Source organism: Marmota monax, unplaced genomic scaffold, assembly GCF_021218885.2.
Source record: "Marmota monax isolate L192 unplaced genomic scaffold, Marmota_monax_Labrador192_F-V1.1 WCK01_AAM20220418_F8-fsc00099, whole genome shotgun sequence".
Lineage (NCBI taxonomy): Eukaryota > Metazoa > Chordata > Mammalia > Rodentia > Sciuridae > Marmota > Marmota monax.
This window is the reverse complement of record NW_026692126.1, coordinates 2,795,192-2,820,183: the sequence shown is the minus strand read 5'-3', so window position 1 is coordinate 2,820,183 and position 24,992 is coordinate 2,795,192. Positions and strand designations below refer to the sequence as shown.

General features: G+C 45.9%; 2 protein-coding genes and 1 long non-coding RNA gene across 4 annotated transcripts in view; 2 read left to right on the top strand and 1 right to left on the bottom strand.

Annotated features, from left to right (window-relative positions):
* Ipo9 (importin 9) overlaps positions 1–12,494 on the top strand; it is a 58,775-nt gene extending 46,281 nt beyond the window's left edge. The window contains exons 15-24 of one of the 2 annotated variants that reach the window (XM_046464152.2): positions 62–288; positions 2,475–2,623; positions 3,258–3,386; positions 4,737–5,012; positions 5,290–5,456; positions 6,033–6,166; positions 7,315–7,437; positions 7,822–7,929; positions 8,135–8,211; positions 8,663–12,494. In XM_046464152.2, coding sequence (XP_046320108.1) covers positions 62–288; positions 2,475–2,623; positions 3,258–3,386; positions 4,737–5,012; positions 5,290–5,456; positions 6,033–6,166; positions 7,315–7,437; positions 7,822–7,929; positions 8,135–8,211; positions 8,663–8,773 — 1,501 coding nt within the window. In that variant the 3' untranslated portion in view covers positions 8,774–12,494. The remainder of the gene's footprint in view (positions 1–61; positions 289–2,474; positions 2,624–3,257; positions 3,387–4,736; positions 5,013–5,289; positions 5,457–6,032; positions 6,167–7,314; positions 7,438–7,821; positions 7,930–8,134; positions 8,212–8,662) is intronic. The other variant, XM_046464161.2, reaches the window with a different exon arrangement.
* Positions 12,495–15,829: 3,335 nt separating this feature from the next.
* Positions 15,830–18,724, bottom strand: LOC124107050 (uncharacterized). Its single transcript, XR_006856268.2, has 2 exons — positions 18,014–18,724; positions 15,830–16,842 (listed from the first exon to the last, which is right to left on the bottom strand). It is a non-coding gene; the product is annotated as an uncharacterized LOC124107050 (long non-coding RNA).
* On the top strand, positions 18,546–22,165 carry Shisa4 (shisa family member 4). Its single transcript, XM_046464995.2, has 5 exons — positions 18,546–18,917; positions 19,272–19,443; positions 20,352–20,485; positions 21,260–21,427; positions 21,650–22,165. The coding sequence occupies exons 1-5, from the start codon at positions 18,845–18,847 to the stop codon at positions 21,694–21,696; spliced, it is 594 nt and encodes a 197-aa protein (XP_046320951.1). The 5' UTR covers positions 18,546–18,844; the 3' UTR covers positions 21,697–22,165.
* The last annotated feature ends 2,827 nt before the right edge of the window (positions 22,166–24,992 follow it).

The following is a 24,992-nucleotide window of genomic DNA, read 5'->3' as shown; positions in this document are numbered from 1 at the left end:
ATTGGAAAAACCAGTAATTGGGGAATTTGCTTGTAATTCTTGCTTATCTATCTCTCTCTAGTTATTGTGACCAACTGAAAGTCTCAGAGAGTACCCACGTGCTTCAGCCCTTCCTCCCCAGCATCCTTGATGGCTTAATTCACCTAGCAGCCCAGTTCAGCTCAGAGGTTCTCAACCTGGTGATGGAGACTCTATGCATCGTTTGTACTGTAGACCCAGAATTCACAGCAAGCATGGAAAGCAAAATCTGCCCCTTCACCATCGCCATTTTCCTAAAGTACAGTAATGGTATGCAATCAGGGATGATATGTTGATGAGAGGCACTAAAAAAATCGTGGTGGCTGGTAAATCTAGGTTAAGTTTCCCTAGGTCTGATGGTCTTAAGAATTGTAAGCAAAGCTTTCAATTAGCAAAGAATAGAATTATGCTGTAGATAGAGCAGCATTAAAAATACTTCCCCAGTGGCCCAAGGCTGATGCAGGAGAATTGCAAGTTAAAAGCCAGCAACTTAGTGAGGCCCTAAGCAATTTAGTTAGACCCTATTTCTAAGTGAAAAATGGATTGGGATGTGGCTTATTAGTTAAGCACCCTTGGGTTCAATATTTGACACACACACCCCCAAGAAAAAAAGACTACTTATTCCTGTATTGTTTACTCTCCTCTGATAAGAACTGGGGGAACAAAGATAGTGAATAAAAGACTCATAGGCAGGAGGCATAATTCAGAACTTGGATAACAGAGTAGGAAGTTGAACAAATAAATGAAAATTTTCTATAAGAGGCCTGAACTGTAATTTAGAAAAGGAGATGCTGAAGAAAGAAACATGCAGAAGTCTATGAACACAGTTGTTCACCAAATGTTTTTTATCCTAGTCAAATGCTGGAAATAACAGAAGTTTAATTATATCCGTAAAATGAAATACTATAAAACCATTAAAATCAAGCATCATACTGATTCAAAACCATGAGAAAATGTTTACATATTAATAAGTGAAAAGATAGTCATCCCAAAAAAATTCATAAAATATGACCCCAAGCCAGGCCCAGTGGCACACACCTGGAATCCCAGCAGCTCAGGAGCCTGAGAAGGGTGGATCGTGAGTTCGGTCCAGCCTCAGCAGCAGCAAGATGCTAAGCAATTCAATGAGACCTTGTCTCTAACACAATACAAAACAGGGATAGGGATGTGGCTCAGTGCTTGAGTGCCCCTGAGTTCAATCCCTGGAGCCCCTCCCCACAAAAAATATATGACCTCAAATTTCAGTTTTGTTTCCAATAAGGATATGAATATAGATAAGTGTGTAGAAAAAAATGCCTCAAAATGTTAATGGTGATTAGGTAGATAGCAGTATAGGTTTTTCTTTTCTTTAATACTTTTCTTCATTTTAAGCTTTTTATAGTGGATATGTATATTAATACTTTATTATTTGAAAAGTATTAAAGATACTTGGTTTTAAAGAGGAATCTCCTGATGGGTGAAGTGGCATACACCTGTAATCTCAGTGACTCAAGAGGAGGATCCCAACTGTGAGGTCAACCTTAGCAATTTAGCCAGGCCCCATCTCACAATTTTTAAAAAATAACAAAAAGAACTAAGGATGTAGTTCAGTGATAAAGTGCCCCTAAGCTCAGTCCCTAGTGCAACTAAAATAGAGAGCTCTAATATTGATGCTCAGAAAAATGTACAGGCATAAGAATTACTTATATGATACCATAGTAATCATATTCTTTGGTTTGCTTTTTCACTTAAAGCTATGTCCCAAAGAGCTTTCCATTTTGCATGCTTGAATATATCTCATTCTTTTTAGTCATCACATAGAATTTCACAAAATGGCTATATGATAATTTTTTCACCCATTTTGTTAATGGACAGTTAGATTATTCCCAATTCTTTTCTATTACAAATAATGCTGTTATGATTTTTAACATATACCACATATATTTTTGCAGCCTAGGTTGAGGGAAATATTTTTACTTATAGGTAAAGTAGATTGAACTACAAACGTTCCATTTTTTCAAAAAGCTTTGGGTTGTTTTCTCCTCAGTACATGAGAACCTGGGGGGAAGACACTGAGCTGTTTTTAAATTTTTCATGTCGTCCTAACTAAGTATCAGTGGGGCTTTTTTTTTTTTTTTTTTTTTTTTTTTAGCATTTGGTTTTACAATCAGCCCAGGTTTCACAAGAACAAAAAACCCTTTAATATTTACTCCAGGAAAAAAGCCAGATTTTGTTTTAGGAGTAGCTGTTAATGACTAGTCCTTGTCTTAATGAAAACATGCATACCCTGCCTCTTGGAGATTTAGCATCTCTCCTGTTCTTTGAGATTATTCGTCTGTCCCCATTAGGTCCCAGGTATGTGATATGTAATCAGTGCAGAAGTTAACATAGATTAGGGCAAAACATAGACATCATTAAAGCCAAAAGCAGATGCAGACCATCAGGCAGGGGATTCCATATTGCCTTATCCACTTTAGATCCTGTTGTCGCCTCACTGGCTCAGGACATCTTCAAGGAGCTGTCTCAGATTGAAGCCTGTCAGGGCCCAATGCAGATGCGGCTAATTCCCACTCTGGTCAGCATAATGCAGGCCCCAGCAGACAAGATCCCTGCAGGTCTCTGTGCGGTAAGTAGCTACAAGGCCTGTGTATTTGAGAAAGAGAACGAGAGAGATCTGCAAGTGCCATCCACAGATCCCACATAGTTAACAGGAAACTAGTAATAGCATCGGAGATTCATGGGGTAATTTTACTGGTCTGCTCTGTCTCTAAGGTCAGTGTGTGATTATCTGAGGCTTTAAGAAAATGGCTGTTGGGGCTGGGGATGTGGCTCAAGCGGTAGCGCGCTCGCCTAGCATGCGTGCAGCCCGGGTTCGATCCTCAGCACCACATACAAACAAAGATGTTATGTCTGCTGAAAACTAAGAAATAAATATTAAAAAAAAAAAGAAAATGGCTCTTATTGCAGAGGTACTCTTGGTTAATTGATTAGAGTGCCACTATTACATAGCACCATTAAGTATGTCACCTGGCAGTCCAGTCCACTGCTGTGTGTCCCACCTCCTACATCTAATAAAGTAATGAGCCATCATAAGGAGGCTGAGAGTACTGTCTACTGATGTTCTTTTTTTTTTTTGGAAACTTGGTTTCATTAATGAGTTTTCTCTGGGTTGCTCTGTTGTATCCACCCAGTAAGTAGTTGATTATTGGGTACCTCCCACCTTAGAGGCAATTCTCATTCTTCTCTCTTCTCCCCTTCAGACAGCCATTGATATCCTGACAACAGTAGTTCGGAATACAAAGCCTCCACTTTCCCAGCTTCTCATCTGCCAAGCTTTCCCTGCTGTAGCACAGTGTACCCTGCACACAGATGATAATGCCACCATGCAGGTATCTGAGAAATGGAGATTAGAAGAATGGTAGCTTCCTTCCATTGGCTTATAGTAAGCTGAGAAATCTGACATGCTTTCATGCTTTTAAAATACAGGTTTGTGGGCTGGGGTTGTGGCTCAGTGGCAGAGCACTTGCCTCACACATGTGAGACATTGGGTTCGCTCCTCAGCACCACATAAAAATAAGCAAACAAAGATATTGTGTCCATCTATAACTAAAAAAAAAAAAAATAAAGTAAAATACAGGTTTGTCAATTTCATATTTACCCAGAGGATGCAGAAAGGATTCAAGCTACAAAAGACTAACAAACTGTACTTTGGGATGTGTTATAACCCTAAAGAGTTTAGAAACCAGGCATTCTGGCCATCTGCATCTGAGTATTACTACTATACAAGAGATTACAGACATCTAAATCTGGGGCCATTAAGAAAATCTGAGCTGGGTATGGTGGTATACACCTGTAATCGAGACTTGAGAGACTGAAGCAGGAGAATTACAAGTTTGAAGTCAGCCTCAGCAAATTAGCAAGACCCTGTTTCAAAATAAAAAGGTCTGGAGATGTGGCTCAGTTCCTAGAGTGCCCCTAGAGTCAATCTCCAGTACCACCAAAAACAAGAAAAGAAAGTCTTTTTCTTTTTTTGATGAAGTTAGCAAAATTGTAGGCCTCTGGAGAGGTGAGGAAAGCCTAAATATTCTTCTGTGTTTCTTGGGTTAGTTGGTTACTTTTTCTTGTCTTTACTACTAAAGTTGATTATAAAGATTATAGAACTTACCAGTGGATATTCATCAGCTTGGAGATTATATGTAAGGTCTGTCTGTATTCCTATAAAGACTTTCAAGACATCTAATTATTGCTATATCTCAGAAATAATTTTTCCAGTACCAGAGGTAGATCTTAATAGTTAAAACTCAGTTTGCTTGGTCATTATCCCTTGTGGTCAAAAAGAAATGCATTTTGAGTCTTAGTAGTGTCGCACATCTGTAATCCCAGCTACTCGGGAGACTAAGGCAGGAAGATGACAAATTCAAGGACAGCCTTAACAACTTAGACAAGACCCTGTTCAAATGAAAAATTAAAAGGTCTTGGGATGTAGCTTTATGGGAGAACACCCCTGGTACCACAGGAAAAAGAAAAAATGCATTTTTAGATAACTGAATGGGTAAAGGGAAAATTTTTATCTATAGCAGTAAATTCCTGACTCTAGTGGAATGAGCCCACCACAAACCCTGTAGTCTCACGACTGTTATAAGGCATAGACCTCAGAGTAATACTTGCTCATACAAATTGAGGGCTTCTGTCATCTCTTCCCCAGTTGCTAATCTTGCTTGTTACTTCTATCTCCCCAGAATGGTGGAGAGTGCTTGCGGGCCTATGTGTCAGTGACGCTGGAGCAGGTAGCCCAGTGGCATGATGAACAAGGCCACAATGGACTGTGGTATGTGATGCAAGTGGTGAGCCAGCTCCTAGACCCTCGCACCTCAGAGTTCACTGCAGCCTTTGTGGGCCGCCTTGTCTCCACCCTCATTTCCAAGGCAGGGCGGGAGCTTGGGGAAAATCTGGATCAGATTCTTCGTGCCATCCTCAGTAAGATGCAGCAGGCAGAGACACTCAGTGTCATGCAGGTAAGGACAGTGGAGAACTAGTCTTTCCCATCCTCTGGAGATACAAATTATTATGTGGGCCCTGAACTGTTTTACCCTCTTGCTATCCTTGTAGAACAAGAAAGAAGTAAGGTTAGATCTCTTATAGCCAAAGAAATATGAAAAAGAAAATCTTCATGTTCTCCTGCCTTGTGGGTGGTCCCTGCAGTGCATAGATTATTTCTTGATGGACTATTCCATCTCCTGTCTCTGTGAAATCAGTTTTTCTGAAGCAGATGTCCTTCTTGTTATATCCTAGTCTCTGATCATGGTATTCGCTCATCTGGTGCACACTCAGCTGGAACCTCTCTTGGAGTTCCTCTGTAGTCTCCCAGGACCTACTGGAAAACCTGCCCTAGAGTTTGTGATGGCTGAGTGGACAAGCCGACAGCATCTGTTCTATGGACAGTATGAAGGCAAAGTCAGGTAGACCCTCATCTTCTCTGAGCATTCTTCTCCTACTCACATTTCTTCCTTCCCTGACTTACACCATTGATTTTTGTTTGACATATCAGATTACCCCTTGTTTTCCCTTTTCTCTGTCTTGTTAACTTGCATATTTGAATGGCTGCCATCTTGAAATCCCCCAGTCAACACAGGTAGACAATATTTTTCTGAGGTCTGCTGGCTAGAGAGCTTCCTCTGCCACAGACTTCAGCCAGCTAAGAACTGCTAGTAACTTATTCTCCTTTATAACCCAAGCCTTCTAACCTTGGCTTTCCAACTTTCTTGCCTGGACTTTTATTCCACTAGTTCTCATTACCCTATTGACTGTATAGCATGGATAGTCATTGTGATGCTTACCCATCGTTTTTGTTCAAGAAAAGCAGTTCTCTCATTGGACCATTTTATAAATTCTAATCCCATTTCTAGCTGAACTCTTTTATCTCTCCTAATTAGTTATGAACAGAATTTTTATTGTCTTAGGATATAATGACTGGTCGCCTTAGAGTGAACTCTAGATAGGTGGCTGATTGACCTTTTCTTACTCTTCTTTGTCAGCTCTGTGGCACTGTGTAAGCTGCTCCAGCATGGCATCAATGCAGATGACAAACGGCTACAGGATATCCGTGTGAAGGGAGAAGAGATCTACAGCATGGATGAGGGCATCCGTACCCGCTCTAAGTCAGCCAAAAGTGGGTGATGCTGCCATCCCTCTGATTTCCTCTCCATAGAGGCTAAGAATACTTTTTATTCATTTGTTTATTTTATTTATAATACTGGGGATTTAACCCAAGGGCACTCTACCACCAAGCTCTTTTTTATTTTGAGACAGGATCTTACCCAGTTGCACATGCTGGCCTTGAACTTGTAATCCTCCTGCCCCAACATGAGCTTATAGGTGTACACCACCATGCTGACCTGTGATCTATATTTTTAAGACATAATTGTGGCTGGGGCTGTAGTTCAGTGGCAGAGTGCTTACCTAGCACATGTGAGGCACTGGGTTCAATTCTCAGCACCACATAAAAATAAATGAATAAATAAAGGCATGCTGTCCACATACAATTACCAAAAAAAAAAAAACACACATAATTGCTAGTGACGGGTTTGATAAAGAAGAGTCAATCCAGGTGTGGTGGTACATGCCTATGTGTGTGATTTAGGAGACTGAGCAGAAAGATTGGAAGTTCGAGGTTACCCTCAGCAGCTTAGCAAGTCCCTGTGCAACTTAGTCAAACCCTATCTCAAAATACAAAGTGCTGGGGATGTGGCTCAGTGGTAAAGCACCCCTGGGTTTAATTTCTAATACCAAAAATTAAAAAGAAGAGGAGGCACAAAACTATGGGCAAACAATGGATTAGAATATATGGTTCCTTTCTGTTGAAAATTGACAAAAATAGTAATTTACCAAAGATCCCCAACTTTTAGGTTCATTCTGGGACTTCAACACACATATTCAGCATGTTTTTGTTACCAGGTTTTCTCTAGTGATTTTTAAGTAGAGCTGCTTTAACTGTAGGTTTATAATAACCATGATATCTTGCAAGTCCTGAGAACTCTAGTACTGTGCTCTGTATAATTATTTGGTTTCAGAACTTTAGTACTGACAAACTCTCTCCTTCAATCTCTCTTAATCTCTCCTAACTTCAGAACTTTTATAACACCGGGCAGAATAAAGTTATTTAAGTCATTCTTTGATGGCTCAGTATAGTTAGGGATGGTAGAAAGTGATGGTGAGTGTTGGTGAACTCTGTGTTGAATGGCACTGTAGGGAGCATGGAGGCGTTGCTAGAAGTGAGCCAATAACAGTCTGACTTGAAGCCTTATCCTTCCTTCCCAGATCCAGAGCGCTGGACAAATATTCCTTTGCTGGTCAAGATCCTAAAGCTGATTATCAACGAGCTCTCCAACGTCATGGAGGCCAATGCCGCACGCCAGGCCACTCCTGCAGAGTGGAGTCAAGGTGCACCAGGCCCTTACTCCCAGGAGACTTTTACCTGGCAGATCAAGTTACAAATTTTCAATTTGATTTATTGACTCATTGGTTTAGAAAGAAAAAAATATATATTGAGCTAGAGCTACTCTGTAGCTGACACTCTTAGGTCTGCCTTGTGAAATCTCAGAAGTTGGGGATGGGGAGCAACCAGGGGACAAGCTGTCTTACCCTTACTTCTTGGAAGTTGGTTCTTCCATTCACACTTACTGGGAAGGTTTGTCCATCCTTGATTCTCTCCCATTGGGGACTGCAGGCCACCTTAGAGGAACCCTCAGGGTCCTCTTTTATGACCTGTTTGGGTTTGGGAAGGGAGAATGCATGAATGTGCTTTAGCTGCTTTTCATTTCCCAGCAGATGACTCCAATGATATGTGGGAGGACCAGGAGGAGGAAGATGAGGAAGAGGAGGATGGTTTAGGTGGCCAACTTTTATCTGACATTCTTGCTACCAGTAAATATGGTAAGCAGTTTGAGAAGAAAACAGCCATGGTAAATATCTTTTTCTTTGCACACTGGTGCCAAGAATGGGGTACTTGGGAAAGGGGAGAGGCAGGCCTACAAGGAATATTCCTTGGGCTCCTGCCTCAGCCATGCAGTGGTGCATCACTACCCAGGGCTGATCATGGGCCTCTGCCCTGACCTGCCCTATGTTGGCTGTCTAACAGAGGAGGATTACTACGAGGATGATGAGGAAGATGACCCCGATGCCCTGAAGGATCCTCTCTATCAGATTGATCTGCAGGTGAGGGTGTCCAGAGAAGAGGTCTTGCAAGTAACAATTTCCTAATCCATGGAAGCAGAAATATGGTCTCAGATCTATTCATAGTTCTTCCTAGGAGCCTCTGGAGAGAGAGTTCTATCTTGCTGAGTGGTCAAGGGCTTTGGGGAGACTGGGAGATTTCACAATTATTTTATTCCGGCATTATAATCCAGCTTCTTAAGTCTGTGTTGTGAAGGTCCTTGGGGTGAAACATAAGATAATAGCCATGGAAATATTTTGGTTCCCTATGGAATTTTGTCCCTGGGCAGTAGTATCTAAACTAGATCCAAGAATATAAAAGGCCATCCCTAAAGAAGGTGGCATTTATCTAAAAGTCAGCCGCTCATTGTCCCACTTGGTGGTGGTTCTTACATTGCTGTAGGTGAGTGACCCTGGGGACCCTCAGTAACACCACTCTTATTCTTCCCTCCAGGCATATCTCACAGACTTCCTTTGCCAGTTTGCTCAGCAACCGTGCTACATAATGTTCTCAGGCCACCTTAATGACAACGAGAGGCGGATTCTACAGACCATCGGCATCTAAAAATGGCCTTTCCACGTTTGCTTTTTTTTTTTTGGCCCAGCCACAAATAATTTTGCAGTACTCACTGGCCTTGAGATGCACTTTCTTCTCAACCTAGAGTGGTTTCCTGACCCTTGATCCTTGGCCTCTGCAGAGTGACACTCATAATGACTCTGACCAAGTTCACCAGTGCCATCACCTAGGAATAGTGGAACAAGGGACATTTCTCAAAGTTCCCATGAAGATACCCCATATCTGGAACATTTTTCTCCCTAACTCTGCCCTCACCTCTGTTCCTAGTGTCCTCTGCTGGCCAGTCCAGAAACATTTGTGCCCAGAAGGATTATGTGTTCATGGATTATTTTACCCCACCTCAGAAGCACAGGAAGTCACTACCATTTATATTCTGAAACAGACCTGTCTACTTTCATAGGACATCTGATGTGTTCAAATAGGAATACTCTTGAGAGATCACTAAGCTCTCTGCCTTCGACCACTGATGCTCCTGGTTCTCAGCAGGCACAAGCAGGAGCACCTACATCTACACCCTTTCCAGCAGTCTCCCTCCCTGCTTTCTTCCTGCAACACTGAGGCTCCTCTGTTGAAGGAAGTCATCATCTTGTTTTTGCTTCCTTGCATGACACAACCCCTCCCCCAACCTGTTCCTATATATACATGCACACACAAAATAAGCCAGATGACAATTTGTTTTTCCTTTTTTAGAAAAAAAAAAAAAAAACTAGAAAAAAAAGGATTTTTTAAAAATCCACCTGACCCCACTATATTTAATATGCCTCTACCACACATTACCACAGAGTATGATATTCAAAGGTTATCCCTTGTCCCTCAGGAATCCTTTAAAATGGTTAAGTTGTAGCCCTCAAATTTGCAACGTGTATTTTTCTAGGACAGTAAAGTAATCTTTACAAATGAACTTAGTCTGCATGGTATAAGGTATCTCAGCACCTCTGCCTTCTATTCCCTTTAGAAGGAAGTAAAATAGAGGAGGAAAAAGGGTTGCATGGAGCCTATTTAGACATTCTAGTCTGTTTGTCAAACTTAATTTAAAATAATTCTTGGAGAACTGGCTTATTTAATCAGATGTTAAAAAGGGCTTGGGATGTAGCTCAGTGGTACAGCAATTGCCCGAGGCCCTGGGTTCCATTCCCAGCATCACCAAAAAAAACTTTTAAGGTCAATGCCTTAACAATGCCTTAATTGGGCTTTAGTGGGTTATGGGTTCAGAAAGTAAATGAAGATGAAAAAAAATTAAGGGGAGTAAAGCCCAATATTCACCTGCTTTTTGATAGTGCCTGCATCTGGGTGCCCCGTTTTTTAGAAGCCACAATATTTCTTTAGGGTGATGTTGTCATAACAAAATAATATATAAAATGAGTTTGCATCTCCATTCTTAAAGGGGAGAGCCCCGTTGTAGGGCATTTACTCCATAGGACTTTCATGGAAGCCTAAGGATATTGTGGCTGGTAATGACTTCATGCCACTAGATGTCCCTAGTGTTCAGCGTCCATGATGAGTTGGAAGGTATTTTAGTTAAGTTTCTATATTTGAAAAGCCTGAGGGCGTGTGTTCACAGTTGTCTGCTGCCAACCAGATTCTGAGGCTAATATTCTCTCCCTGCTGCTGCTCCCTCTAGAGTTGGGGGAGTCACTGATAATGGAAAACAGTGGCAAGTCTGGCCAATGGTGTCCAGAAAACATCAGTGTGATCCTAGGAGACTCACTCTGTGGCTGATCTCAAGGTAGATCTACATTTGGTGGAAGACAAAGTTGATTGTTGATTTGGGCACCAAAAAATGGTCTCATGCCAGCACATTGAACTGTTGGGTTTGAGAGGCTTGGGGCTCCAACACAGACTGAGAGTGATGGACCCCTTCTGAGCCTGATGATTTAAAAAATTAGCCATGCATGGTAGCATACTTCTATAATCCCAGCAACTCATAAGGCTGAGGTAGAAGGGTCACAGGTTTGAGAGAAGCTTCAGCAAGACCCAGTTTCAAAAAGGGCTAGGGTTATAATTCAATGGTAAAATGCCCTGAATTCAATCCTCAGTACCAAAATAATAATAATCTATGTCTATTGCCAAAAGTGATAATAACTGCCTTGGCAAAGGCCCCTCTTTCTGTTCTTAGGCTGATTGGGAGGCGGGGGGGACAATGGCTGAACTTAGGAAAATGAGTTCTAAGAGCACTAGTGTCACTTGGCAGGGAGCCCTCACCAACAGACAGCTTTGGTTGAGAGTAGATGGTTTTGAACCCCTTGTGCAGGTAATTCCTTGTGTTTCCAGATCATTTAATCTTTACAACAAGGACAGAGATATTCCCAATCTGTTAAAAAGAGAGTTTGGAAAGTCTGTTTAGTGCCAGCAAGAAGAATTTCTGTTGGAGGCCAGTGGTGTGACAGGAAACTGAACTCTAACCTCCTATTTTATATCCTGCCTTTTGGCCAGAGCTAGCTTTCAGTCTGAAAAGGGCTGGACTACCTGGTTAGGAGGAACTGAAGATCAAGGATAATTTTATTACTAAAAGTAATAAAAGCCTCAGGTTCCTGCCTGGGAAGCAGCAGCTAGGACACTAAGGGGTTCCTAGGAGTTGGTTGAGCTGTTGGTGGAAACAGAAGGGAAAATGAAAACACTAAAAGACTGAAAAACATAAGTCTGACAAAGAAGCAGTTAGTCATTGGGAAGTATGACCTACAGCCAATAATTCAAAAGCAGATAAATAACAGTGATGAAAAAGTAATCAGTGAGTTTCATTAATAGATGTTCATTGTGAGCTAGCTAAAGAGCAAGGGATGTCTTGCAACCTTTAGTTTTGTTAACTAGATAAAATCGCCTGGACAGAGCTGGGGGTGTAATCAGCAGAGCTCTTACCTCACTTGTGCCAGACTCTGGATTCAAAAAAAAACCTTGGGGCCGGGGTTGTGGCTCAGTGGTACGGCGTTTGCCTAGCATGCGTGAGGTACTGGGTTCAATTCCCGGAACCATGTAAAAATAAAAAATAAAGGTATTATGTCCATCTACAACTAATTAAAAAAAAAACTTGGACATAGAAAAGTCGGAGAATTAGAAAGATAGAGAAGTTGGTGGCTGAAGACCAACTAACCAAACTACAGGTTAACCCATTTTGGAATGACAGGGTGGAGTACTCGCCTAGCATGTGTAAGGCTCTGGGTTCTAGTCCCAGCACCACAACAGGACAGCATAAAACATAAAATATGGTTCATGGGGGTCTTGTCCAGAAGTAAAACTGGAAAGACAAGTGAGAGGCAGATGGTGAAAAGGTGACACCAAAAATGGTGTCATTCCAAACATGACCAGAAGGATGATTTAGAACCTTGAGTTGAAGAGGAGGGAGATGGGAGGTAGGAATGGAGTCTGGAAGCAGCTCCAGATGGGAGAACCCAGAGCCTGTATCTAGAGAGCTGGAGTGAAAGGAATGGATTAGTGAAATGATAGAAAGGAGAATCAGTGGAGTTTATTTACTGATAAGGGAGAGTGTTTTAAACCTGGTAGCTGTGGAGTGAGTTGCCTTGCAGTCTTAAAATGCATTTCCTCCCCATCCATGGAAGTACCCAACCAGAGGCTGGACATTGAGAGAACTGTCCTATCTCATGGAAAAAGCTCTCATTCTCACAGGGATTTAGACTAGGTCTCAATTCTTTGCCAGGATTCTAGTAGCAAAGCAGCCAAAAGTAATTGTTAATAAAATTCCAAATTTTGTGAACTGTTTTCCTTTTTTCTGACAAATGGTACAGGTCAACATCAACCATCTTTCACGCTTCAATATTTTTTACTTTTTTGATGAGGTAAGAAAAGGAGGGCATTAGTGCTAGTTTCCTAAAATTGTAAAATTTAAAAGGTCTCATGCCTGTGTGTGGAATATGTGATTTTGTAGCAAATCATTGTGGGAAGAAAAACAATGAGGCCTGAGCAGAAGGTCCAAGATGTCCCTTCAAGGCTTGAGTTGTTTTAACTTGGCATGATTACGTATCTGGGAATGGAAGCAGGTGATATCCCCTCCAAGCCTTGGTTTCTTCATCTGTAAAATGAAGAATTAATACCTACCTCACTGGATTATAGTTAGAATTAAAGCTGACTTGATGAAAAAGTACTGAAATGGTGAGAAGTTATCCCCTCCTACTACCCTCCACCCCCAGACCTAGGAGATGCATTGACTCAGACTTTCTGGCTGAATTTGACTGACTCAGTTCAGCTTCACAGCTGCTATTGCTGCTAAATCAGGGTCTTGGTGAGCCTTTGGGAGGCTGACTCTGAGGAAGGGACTGCAGCCCTGCATAGGGAACAGGACAGTAATGTGGAAGCCCCAGCTCCCGCCTTTCAAACCGTTTTTCTTTGGTTATCTGGTGACATAAAACATAATTGTATTAATTTGCTTTCACTGGGCTTTTTCCCCTCTACTCACTCCAAGAGCATATGTGAGTTCTTCAGTTCCTTGCTTTAGCTGTTTTTTCAGGGTAGCAAGCAGCACAATATGAGGGTAGTCACACTCTGGACCCTTGGTGAGAGCTCCTGTGAACTCAGATTGGGCTCAGGCGCCTGGAAGAAGATGGGGAGAGAAAACCAAAGGGAGCAAATCTATGAGGCTTGTGAGTGGTGAGGACCCCACTCTGATACTGGCAGAACATCTGGGGATGAGGAAACTGGGAAGAAGGCTGCAGCAGTCCCTGATAAGGCCCCTGTCCCTGGGCCTGCAGGCTGATGAGCAGAACCAGTGTGACTGAGGCCTTGACAGATCAGTATTTTATATTTTGGTGGTCCCCAGGACCTCCTCAGGATCCTGGAAGGGAGAGCAAATGATAGTAACAATAGACTGAATTCCCCAACAGGTGATGTTACCAAGTCCAGGTTCAGAGGTTCATCTCATGGAAAAACCAGTGTCCAAGAGATGAATGTAGAGAAGGAAAGGCTTGATTCAGTGGTCAAAGAAGAGTTTTATGAGGGAATGAAGAAGAGGGAGAATTGCTCACAAATCGGTTTCTCAACTCCAAGAGGGTTGAGGTTACAATATAGGATAGGAATAATGAGGGAGAGGACTAGGCTAATAAAGGGGAGGAATATTCATGTCTTTTCTGGGAGGAGGTAGAGTTCTAGGAACTCAGGTGCCACTTTTTTTTTTCACTCCATTCATGGTGTGATTTTTCACATGATAGCAGCTGGTGTCTTTGGCCTTGAAGCAGAAAAGTCCAGGCAGGTCTAGGTCAAATTAACCCTGTGTTACAGTTTTGGATGAAACATTTCTCAAGTGATGAATATGTCTACATGCAGAACTGAACAGAATCTGACCCAAGGTTAAGGCAAAACAAAAAGACAGATACAACATGCAGACAGAGATGTCCAGCATTTTCATCCCATTCCAGTTACTTTGGACCTCTGCAGGCCCCAGTGAAGCAAAAACATTCAGATACACAAAGCGTAACCTGGACAACCATTATCAAAACTCACATGCAGAGGAGTGTCATCTACAGCAAAGCTAGTGGAAAACTAACTCTGTATTGCCCACCTGTGTGTCCTCCAAAATGAGTGATTTTAAAATCAACTAAGCAAGTGAAATTAGAGGGTTTGTCTAGATTTTTCGCCCTTAGTAGTAACAGGATATAGAATCAGTCTGATCTATGTCAAAAAATAATTATTTCTTCCACACTTGACTGTGACTGCACAGTCACACCTGATCTCATATCTGTCCCTTCCTCATTCCTGACAAAGAGTTTCACTAGCAAGAGCACAGAAGCCAGGCCAGTTGCCAGTGCCCTGCTATGTGACCTTGAATAAGCTCTTTTCCATTTAGCAGGGGGAGAGAGAATGGGCCAGAGCTTCTGTTAACTCTGATTTGGGGATTCTAGAAGATTCAGTTGAAATAGTTTATTTCCATATGAGGAGACCAAGACCAGAGGGGTTGAGTGGTTTGACCAAACTTGTAGAGCCAGGAAGTGGCAAAGCAGGACTCACCTGTAGTAGTTCAGAGCTTGGGCTTTGTAGCTGGACTGGGTTTAAATCCTGGCTTTGTCATTTACTAGCTAGGTGATTTGGGGAGTATTTAAATTTTCTGTCTCCACTTCCTAATCCACAAAACAGGTATAATATTAATATCTGTTTTATGGAGTGATTGTGAAGATTAAATAAAGTCACTACAATACAAAATACTTTGTAGTATTGCCTCATAGTAAGTAGTAATTTTAGCTATTAGTCTAATCTCAAGTCTAATAGAATTCTCACCATGGAAGCCTGTCTTTATAGAGCTGGTCTGACAAAGAAAGACCTTGGGCCTCTGCAAATTTCAACAGTTCCCACCTAAAACAATACCACATAAAAACAGAGGCTCTAGGGTAAAAAGGGCCAGCTGGAGCATTGAGACCTAGGGCCCCCCACACTCTTCCCAGGAGAGGCAGTAGGGACAGACAGGAGAGCTGTAAACAGCCTTCTTCCTCTCTTATCCTCCGATCCCAAAATAACATTTGTCTGCCCCCACCCTGCCCAGCTGGCAGAGCTACAGGCTGAGTAAGGTACCATTTAAAGATAACCTGGCCTTCCCCATCCACCCCACCGCCTGAGCCAGACTCCTGAGGCCAGCCTCTGGCTGCCTAGGACTGCTGCTCCCACAGCCACCAGGGTCTGCCTGAGAAGGGGGCTGTTCACACATGCCACCCAAGCCAGCCTGGCCACCCCCTTCTGTCTTGCTGCCTTAGTTCTGCCCAAACTGTGCTAGGCATGCTGCAAAAAAGCCAGAGTTGGCATACAGAGTGGCACTCCTACAAAGGCATGGTAAAAACTCCTGGGGAAAGAGTGGCCCCTCTTACCAGTAGCTGGGTGGCAGGGACTGACCGCCACTGTCCTTCCCACCAAGAGGACAAACACAAGAAACCCAGTAGTTTATAGCAAGAAAGATTAGATACCAGGGCAAGGGTTGTGGCTCAGCGGTTGAGTGCTCACCTAGCATGTGTGGTGCCCTGGATTCGATCCTCAGTACCACATAAAAATAAACAAAATAAAGGTATTGTGTCCAACTACAAATAAAAAAGATTAGACACCAGAAAAAAAATGTTCTGGTTAAGGAGAAATGTTTATTCTGGAGCAGTGGAAGCCTGAAAACCTTCAATCCCCAACTCAGCCATAAGATCTTTATTTATTTGTGGTGCTGAGGATTGAACCCAGGGCCTTGCACAGGGCTAGGCGAGTGCTCTACCGCTGAGCCACAACCCCAGCCCCAGCCATAGACCTTGACCAAGTTCCTGGGACTCTCCTAGCTGTGTACTCAAAGAGATTATATCCAAGTCTGTCTAGGGAGGTCGTGACAGATTAAATTAAACAGAAGGACCCAAGGGTTCTGTGGCAGGAAGAAATGTGTATCACCTGGCTGAAAGGTTGGGTTGCCAGAGGCCAAGCCAGGAGGAGAAGAAAGGTAGCCTGGTTGCTCTTCTGGAGAGAGCACAAACTGACTAGAGGCAGGAATTAGCAGAGGAGGGGAATTTCCTTATCTCAGAGCAGCTCAATGCAAACCACATACAGCCAACAGAAGTGGGACAAGAGCCTCCCTGGCCAGATAGGAGGGTGAGGCAGAAGCCTCAGGGATGGAGGCCCCAGGGTCCCGGGCCAAGGATGGTCAGGAAGAGCTCAGCAAAGTTCAGGCTGGATCTCAGGCTCCATGAGGAGAAGCATGGAAGGAGCTGGGGGACCCAGAACTGGTCATGCAACCCAGGAGAGGTGTGACTTGGTAGAACTCAGAGCACAGCCCCAGGCCAGCCCAAATTGGATCACAGGTATGATCCCAGCCCTTCTCCTCTTCCTAGTTTCCCCAATTCCAGACATTCTGGCTGCCCTCTCACCCCATCCTACTAGGGATAAGGATGGGCATTGAAGTTTCCTGGAATACATGCTCAGACATACACAACCCTAAGCATTTGAGACTTGAATAAAGTAGGACAGGTGATGGAGCCCAAGGGCCTGAGCTTTGAAGTCAGAAAGTCCAACAGCAGTGTGAGCTGGGAGAATTAACTTCTTCCAATTCAGTTTCCTCGTCTGTACAATGGGATGAGTTCACGGACTGAATTTTTTCCCTACAATTAAAAAAAAAGAATTATTTGTTCTTTTTAATTATATTCTCTAGAATTTTGCAGCTAGAAAGTCACTGATAATGTTGGTGAGAGCTAGAGGTTGTTATGAGCTGAAGTGTCAGCCAGGACCATCCAATCTGGGAGAAGACCAGTTGGAGAGAAAAAGGAGAAAAGCAGAAAAGCGGTAGTTAGAGGTGGGTTTCAGGAAGCATGGGGTTTCATTTTGATTTTTCAAAAAGAAAGACTTGAGATTTCATTTCCTAAGGAAAAATAGCTAGTAAGGAGGAAGAAACTAAAGACCCCCAAAGAAGGAATATTGTAGAGTCACATCAAATGGGGTCAGGAGCACACCTGCAGAGTTAACCTTGGACAGGAGAGATACCTTTCATCTGAGGGTCATTCAACCAATGACCAAGCACCTGTGGCTAAGGACTGGGGAATAAGTGAACATAACCACATGGTCCCTGTATTCACGGAGCTCCTGGTGTAGGAAAGAGGAGACAGACAGCAATGGCTACACTGTGTAAGCAGCAATGAATTTAAAAACGTGTCTCTTTGTCCCTGGCCACTGCAATTATAACGGTGTCCTACGTAAGTTCATATTCATGCCAGCCCATTGGCCTGCTGGCAGCTTCCTAGGGCAGGAAGCTGTTCTCTCTTATTCCATCTCTACCAGGTGATGTACCTGCACCTATGGAGGCCAGGGATGGGCCCTCCTCTTCCAACTGCCTTCCCTAATCTATTCAGATTCTTCTGAGCCTTCCATGACCTGCCTGGTGCCCTCACCCCAGAAAATGAGAAACACTACACAATTTACTACTGAGGGTAAGGACCCACCTTGGTCTAGAAGACTTGGGTGTTGATATTGCCTCTATCATTTACTGGCTGTATTACCTGGAGAAACTCTTTTCACTTATTTAGCCCTATTTTCTGTTTATAAAATGGAATGGATAATAACATCTACCAACCAGGCTTAGCTCATGGAGTTGTGGAAAGATCAAATGAAGTAAACTAGATGTTCAAGTGTGGAAGGGCCATACTGAGGAGGATTAAGTAGGTTTGATGCTATCCCTGGTTTGATAGGTAGTTTCCAATCAGGGAAGCTCTTGCAAGGACTAAGCACAGTCACTAGTGCTGTGAGATTGACTTCCCCCTCCCTGAACACTGTCCTCACCTGTAATTAACCGTGGCCTTTCTCATACTTTCCTGGTAGTGCAGTGATTTTGCAGACTTGCTCCCTGAAGAAAAGGGTTTTCACTGTGAAGACTGTTTAACTGACAGGCCCCATCCATGGACCTGCCATTCATGCTGGTGAGGCCATGGTGTGAGCGCTGTCCACCCAGAGGGGGAAGGGCCATCTCAGGGAGCCAGTGCAGCTGCCAGTGTCCAGGCTTGTGGGCACCGTTGGAGACAAAGCCTCTCTGAACTGCCTTTCAATAACCGCCTGTGTTCAAGAACGGCGGTGGGGTGGCTCCCAGCCTCTTCCCCTCTCCCCTGCCCGCAGGGCGTCCCGGACTGGACACTAGGGCAGAGGACGTCCCGCACAAGGGAAGGTCCTGCACTGCCCCTCCAGGGTTGGCCCATGTGCTGGACATTCGGAGGTGGCACCAGGATCAGGGTTTCTAGGCTCCGGGATAATGATTGGACCCAGTCGGGGGGCGGGCCCAGGACAAGGCCAGGCCTCCGTGGCTGTAGAGCCCAGCTGCCCGCTGTGCCCATGGTGGCTCCGACGGGAGGAGCCACTGCGGTGCCAGGGACAGGGTGAGGGGCGCCCGACTCTACAGCCGGGGCTGAGTGGGCGTCGCTGGTGGGTGGGCCTGGGCTGTGCGCCGAGCGGCGCGGGTGGGGTTACCGCAGGCGGGGCGCCTGGGCCCGCCCCCGAGGAGGCGGGAGAGGAGCCCGGGCCTGGCCGCGGGCAGGGCCCGCCGCAGCTCCCGCCGGCTGGCTTTTCCTCCTCGGGTCCCTTTTCTGGGCGGCCCGGCTCTGGCTGCGCTCAACCTCCGCAATGCCGCCCGCGGGGCTCCGCCGGGCCGCACCGCTCGCCGCGATCGCCCTCCTGGTGCTGGGGGCTCCCCTGGGTAAGGCATGGCTGGCGAGGCGCGGGTGGGTGGGATGAGGCAGGGTAAGGGGAGGAGCCGACCCGAGGGCCGCGACCCGGGCTCCCAGGAGACCCTCGGGCTTGCACGCCCTGGATGCTGCGGGGTCCCCAGCGAGTGGGAGAAGACAGAGCCCGGCAGTTGGGCGTTGGGCAGCTGGCCCTGGGCACCTGGGTCCGCTTTAGAGAAAGGCCCCCGGGGTTCCGAAGCTGGAACCTCAGGTGGGGACAAGAGTCAACCGGGAGCCAGAGGGCTAGAAACCTCAGGGGCGTGGGGCTAAGGACGGCGGAGTTGAACTGGCCTGGTGGCCCGCGGCGCCCCGACCCCTGCCCGCAGCGCTGGCCAGCGAGGACTGCCTGTGGTACCTGGACCGGAATGGCTCCTGGCATCCGGGCTTTAACTGCGAGTTCTTCACCTTCTGCTGCGGGACTTGCTACCAGCGGTACTGCTGCAGGGACCTGACCTTGCTTATCACCGAGAGACAACAGAAGCACTGCCTGGCCTTCAGGTGAGCTCCTGCCACCTCTCCTGGATCCCCTTCATCCTCTCAACAGGCTTCCTGCCTCCTCCCTTTGTGCACCTCCACATTCTTAGCTCAGTGGATTCACCAGGACTTCAGCTTGGAGACACAGTTGGGTGGTCCTGATGTGGGAGCTCCAGAAAGGCATGTTAGTTACCATCACAGCCTTGGGCTGGGGTGAGTGTTTCAGGTTCCTTCTGGAGCCTCCTCTTGGTCCTGCTGGATCCTGCGGAGCGACTGTTCGGGGTTAGCACCAGAATGCAGTGCAGCTTTGTGGGAGCTCTGGCAAAAGGGCTGGAGGCTTGGGTTTGATTCCCGGTCCGCTTCTTACCAGCCATGTGATTTGGGGATGACACTTGCCCTCTATGGGTCATTGTTTCCTTTTCATAAAATAAGGGGATTGCCCAAATTAATGGTTTTCTTTTTTGTGATGCTGGAGATGAAACCCAACCTTGAGCCTAAAGCACTCTACCACTGAGCTATTCCTCAGCTCCAAATTAGTGGTTTTCAAACTTCCTTTTGAAGGTGGCTGCTAATATATAAAACAGATGTAAGGAGAGTGTCTGAAGTGCAGTTAGTGGGGAAAAAACAGTCCTAGCTTATATCCTATGGCCTTTTTTACAGCTTAACATGTAAGTCTAATCAATTAAGTTGTAGATATAAAAGTCCTGGGGGAGGGGCACACTACAAATCCCAGCATGCCTCACATTAGCCAACCAAGCAGCATTGCCTTCTGGGAAATGGAGGTCCCTAAGATATGCTCCACAAGGACTGGGCAGAATCCCACAAGAAACTCCAAATCTTAGCATGCTGTAGCCCCCTGCTGGCCAGGAGTTGGAGCCTTGTCCTCCTCCTGCAAATGTTGGAAAGTGAGCAGGCCTGTTCTTTGTCTAAAGTCCCAAGACCATAGCAGGCATCGCCTCTGCTGTGATCCTATTTGTTGCTGTGGTTGCTACCACCATCTGCTGCTTCCTCTGTTCCTGTTGCTACCTGTACCGACGGCGCCAGCAACTCCAGAGTCCATTTGAAGGTATGCACAGTATTGGGCAAAATGGACATGAGGTAGCCTGGGCTGAGTCCCATGGTGGGCACTGGAGCGGTCAAGGATTGGTGAATTTTGTGGTAGTGTATGTTTCTGTGTGAATTCCCCTGGCAGCGTGTAAACCTGGAAATATGCTTGTAAACTCATGAGTTCTAGAATGTGCCTGGGGTATGTGGAAATGTGGGACTGTGTCCACGTTTGTGCACACACATGAATATTCAGCTATGCACAGAAGTGCAGTCTGTCACAGTGGGGAGTGCACAGTGGGTCTATGTAGGCGAGTGACTCAGTAAGTGCACAGAGTATGATCTATAAATGGTGAGCATTAATTGGGTGTGTTCCAGTGTACAGTGGTATACATGTCTAAGTGTTGCATGTGACTGCATGTTTGCCCAATCCTGAATGACATGGGGACAGTGACACCATATGGGAAATTAGTGTGGGAGGGAAGGACTTGAGGAAGACACCCTTGGTGGCGCTACAGATGCCAGCCCCCCCAGCTAACTGATCATTGCCCAAGTGGGGTATTTCTCTGCCTGTGCTCCCCAGTTCATGAGGTCTCTGACACCTGCTTAGGGAGTCATCTTGCAAAATACAGGTTGACCAGCAGCACCATGCACTCAGCCCCCAACTCAACTTTGTTAAGCAGGGTTTGGGAGGTAAAGGCCACAGGTGGGGTGCTTATCTTGGTTTCCCGGGCAGGGATCAGAGGCTTCTCTTGGGAGGTAGAACTCTAAATGTTGATCCTTGTCCCCCATCTAGGGCAGGAGATCCCAATGACAGGCATCCCAGTGCAGCCAGTATATCCATATCCTTCGGACCCCAAAGCTGGCCCTGCAGCCCCACAGCCTGGCTTCATGTACCCGCCTAGTGGTCCTGCTCCTCAGTATCCACTCTACCCAGCTGGGCCCCCTATCTACAACCCTGCTGGTAAGTAACAATCTGGAGCTCTTGCTCCACATGCCCCTGAGCTCTCTCCAGAACCTCCCTGGCCTCTCACTGAGGATTCCCTCTCCCAGACTTCCTCCACATCTAGCTGGAAACCTCCAGACCAGCTCTTCCCTGTGGATCCTCATGCCTTGGGGGGAAGAGATTTGTTTCCTGTGCTCCTATGACCCCAATGACCCTCATCCTGTCTTCTTGTTTTTTCAGCCCCTCCCCCCTATATGCCACCACAGCCCTCTTACCCAGGAGCCTGAAGAACCAGCCATGTCTCTGCTGCCCCTTCAAAGATACCAACTTTGGGAGATGCCCCATCCTGTACCTGCATCCAGCCCTGGGGATGGCACAGGTCTTCTAGTCACCAGGCCCCATACCAAGCCAAACCCTGGGCCCCACCAAGGACAGAGCCCCAGAGAAGTGGAACAGGAGTTGAGTTTTCTAAGCCATGAATGAGGAGGGGTGGATGGGGAGGGCTTGGGATTGGTGGACTGTTTTTACCAGGGGCAAGGAAGACAGATGAATGACAAGCTAGGTCACAGCCCCTGCTTACAAGTAGTCCCTCTGCTTCCAGGATCCCAACCAAAAAAGGTGGGGACGCTCTGGTTTGCTGAGGTGGCTGAGGTGGGGCCATGGGAGGCTCCGTCAGTGGCTGGTAGTAGCCCTCCTCTATGGCTGCCCCGCTGGCTAGGGCTCTGGCCTATTGAATTAAAGCTGTAAAGATGTAAATCATGTTGATGGCATCCTTGGGCCCATCCACACCTTCTGTTAGCACTTCTGGGCCATCCCTGGCAGAGCCACCCCAGGCTGCAGGGTTCCTTGGACTGGGTCCCAAAGCCAGTGAGTTGGATCTGGCGGCAGCTTTGAAGAAGGTATCACTTGCGTTGCAGAGATTCCCTGTCTGGGGTCAGGCTTCTGAAATATCAGGACACTACCAGCTGCAAAGACGCCTCCCCGATCCATGTACACAGAGATTCAAATTCAGACCCCTACCACTCTCAAACCTTGAGCATGTCTCTGAAGGTCTCCATGCCCCAGTGTCCTCAACTATAAATGCATGGCTGTCATAAGGGTGAAATATTATGTAAATGGAACTAAGTCCTGTCCTTCCTTCATGATCAGAGCTCCTAGGACTAGGAGCCAAATGGAGGGATGATGGCATCCATGGGGCTGGTACAGGGTGCTTCTGTCAACTGCTTGGTCATCAAGGGACCCTGAAGATATTGAAGCCAGATTTAAAGTTAGGTAGTCAGTGTAGTTAGGTAGATTGGGTCTAATATCGAGTAAGATCCAAAATGGAGGCATTCTGGGAAAAGTTGAACAACTCTTGGAATGTTAATGAAGTCCAGGAAAAGCCCTAGGCCCAAAGCCCATCCCAAAAAGTATTAATGAACAGCCCCCAGCAAACTTGAAGATGCTGACTCAGAAGTCCTTCCTGACCAGATTACTTCTTTGGCCCCCAGGCCCATGTCAGGGCCCCCACTGAGCCCAAGCAGTGAGGGATATGACCTCATTTCTCCTTCTCCCATGAAGGCTGCTTATAAGAGGGAACCTGGGAGGGGCAGTAAGTACTTGGAGCTGTCCATCTTCCATTGCTGTGCCCCCGGGGCTCCTTGTGTTCTCAAGACTTTTCTGGTGACAGAACTAGAGAAGGGAAATTTATAATTTTTTTGGTTTTTTTCAAAATAGAAAAAAAAGAACCCAAGGCCTTGTACCTTCTAGGCAAGTACTCTACTACCAAACTGGCCATCCCAGTTTTATAGGGTTTTTGTTTGTTTGTTTTTGCTGGGAATTAAACACAGGAGCTCATAACCACTAAATTACATCCCAGTCCTTTCTAGTTTATTTTGAGACAGGCTCACTAGGTTACCAAGACTGGCCTTGAACTGGAAATTCTCCTGCCTCAACCTCCCTGGTATTACAGGTGTGTGCCACCAAACCTGGCTTACAGCTTTTAATTCAAGTGGGCATAGTGTCAGCTCAGTTTGGCAAAACCACCACCACCCAATGTTCCCTCCTTTTCCCAGTTCCTGAAGCTCAGTGTAGCCACAGGCCCTGCTCTCTTGCCCTGCCCCTCAGGCTATTGGACCTCTTAGGTCCTGCAGCCCAGCTGGGTTCTGGATAGGGCCTTTGTGCTGACTATGCTGCAGGCCCTCTGCTACCTACAGACTCTGGGGAATTACCTCTTGTCACACAGCCTGAAAGGCAGGAGTTCCTGAACTAGTGCTTTGGGGCCAGGGTCTGAGATTTGCTGAGACAGAATTCTGCCCCCACTGCATTCACAGCTTCCCTGTTCCCAGTGAAATAGTCAAGGATCCCGGATCTGACCCAGACAGGGACGAGCACCTGATGCTGGTGAGGACAGACCTGGGGCCACAGCTGCAAATCTGCTTTTGTTCTGAGAGTGGGGCCAAAGGGTGGCTCTGGGTCCACAGAGTGGTTCTGCCTTCATACTTCAGGAGAGAAGATGACCAGGTCACTGAGGTTTGGAGCCCAGGTTCCTCTGTTCCAAAGCTGGGAGGAAGAAAGATGTTCCTGATAAGTATTCTGAGTTTCCAAGAGAAATTGGTGTAATTTATGTAGGTCATAATTACAGAATTAATTATCCTTGAGTCAACAGCCCAGGACATTGCGCAGTTATTTTGTGGTCTAGAGTCGAGGAAGGGAGAAGGTGTGGAGCTCTCCAGTTTATAGTTAATTTTGCGACACACTAAAAGTAAGAATTCTAAGAAAAAAGGAAAAGCCCTGACAGTGGCTTCTACATACTCTGAGCAGAGGACCCTGTCACATACCAGGATGCTTTAAATGAGGACAATACTCTTTCATCTCTCCCAAAGCATGCTAATCTCTGACTCCATCTCCTGGGGCTCACCATCAGGGGAGTAAGGAAGGCCCAGTAGGGCGGAGTGAAGCCAGGAGCTGTCACTGTCCCTTCCCGTCACCTTGTTCTTCAGCTAGCACCCCTGAAAACCAGTCAGGCACCCTAGAAATGCAAGAAGGATTGGAGTACCCTATAGTGTAAATAGGATCTTGCTAGGTTGCAAGGGAACACTGAGCATTCTAAGATGGGCAGGTCTAGGAAGCCCAGATGAAGCTTTTTTACACAAACCGTGTGTGGATCTAGCATACCCCAGGGTTCAATCCCCAGTATAAAAAAATAAAATAAAACAGAAAATGTGGCATGAAGCCCTGGATATGATCACCAGCTCTGCAGAAAACAAAACCACAAAGGAACAACTTGATCAGGGAGGCAGAGCTTCAAGGGGGCTGGTAGTGAAGGAAGGGAGAGCCGGTAAGGAAGAGGATCTAGGGGGCTGGAGGCGGGAGCTCAGAGACGGAGAAGTTGCGCAGGCAAGGCGGGGCAGCCGGGGAGGCACTCAAGGGCCCGACTTAAGGCTGACTTCAGAGGCTCCCGCAGAGAGCTACCAACGGGAACCACAGTGTATGGCACTCCAGCCCCTGAGGGGCGGTCTTGGTCTTCCAAAAGCACGATCCTGGGTGAAACTTGCCCAGAACTTTTGTTTCTTGAAGAGGAGTGAGCCAGGAGGAGATCTGG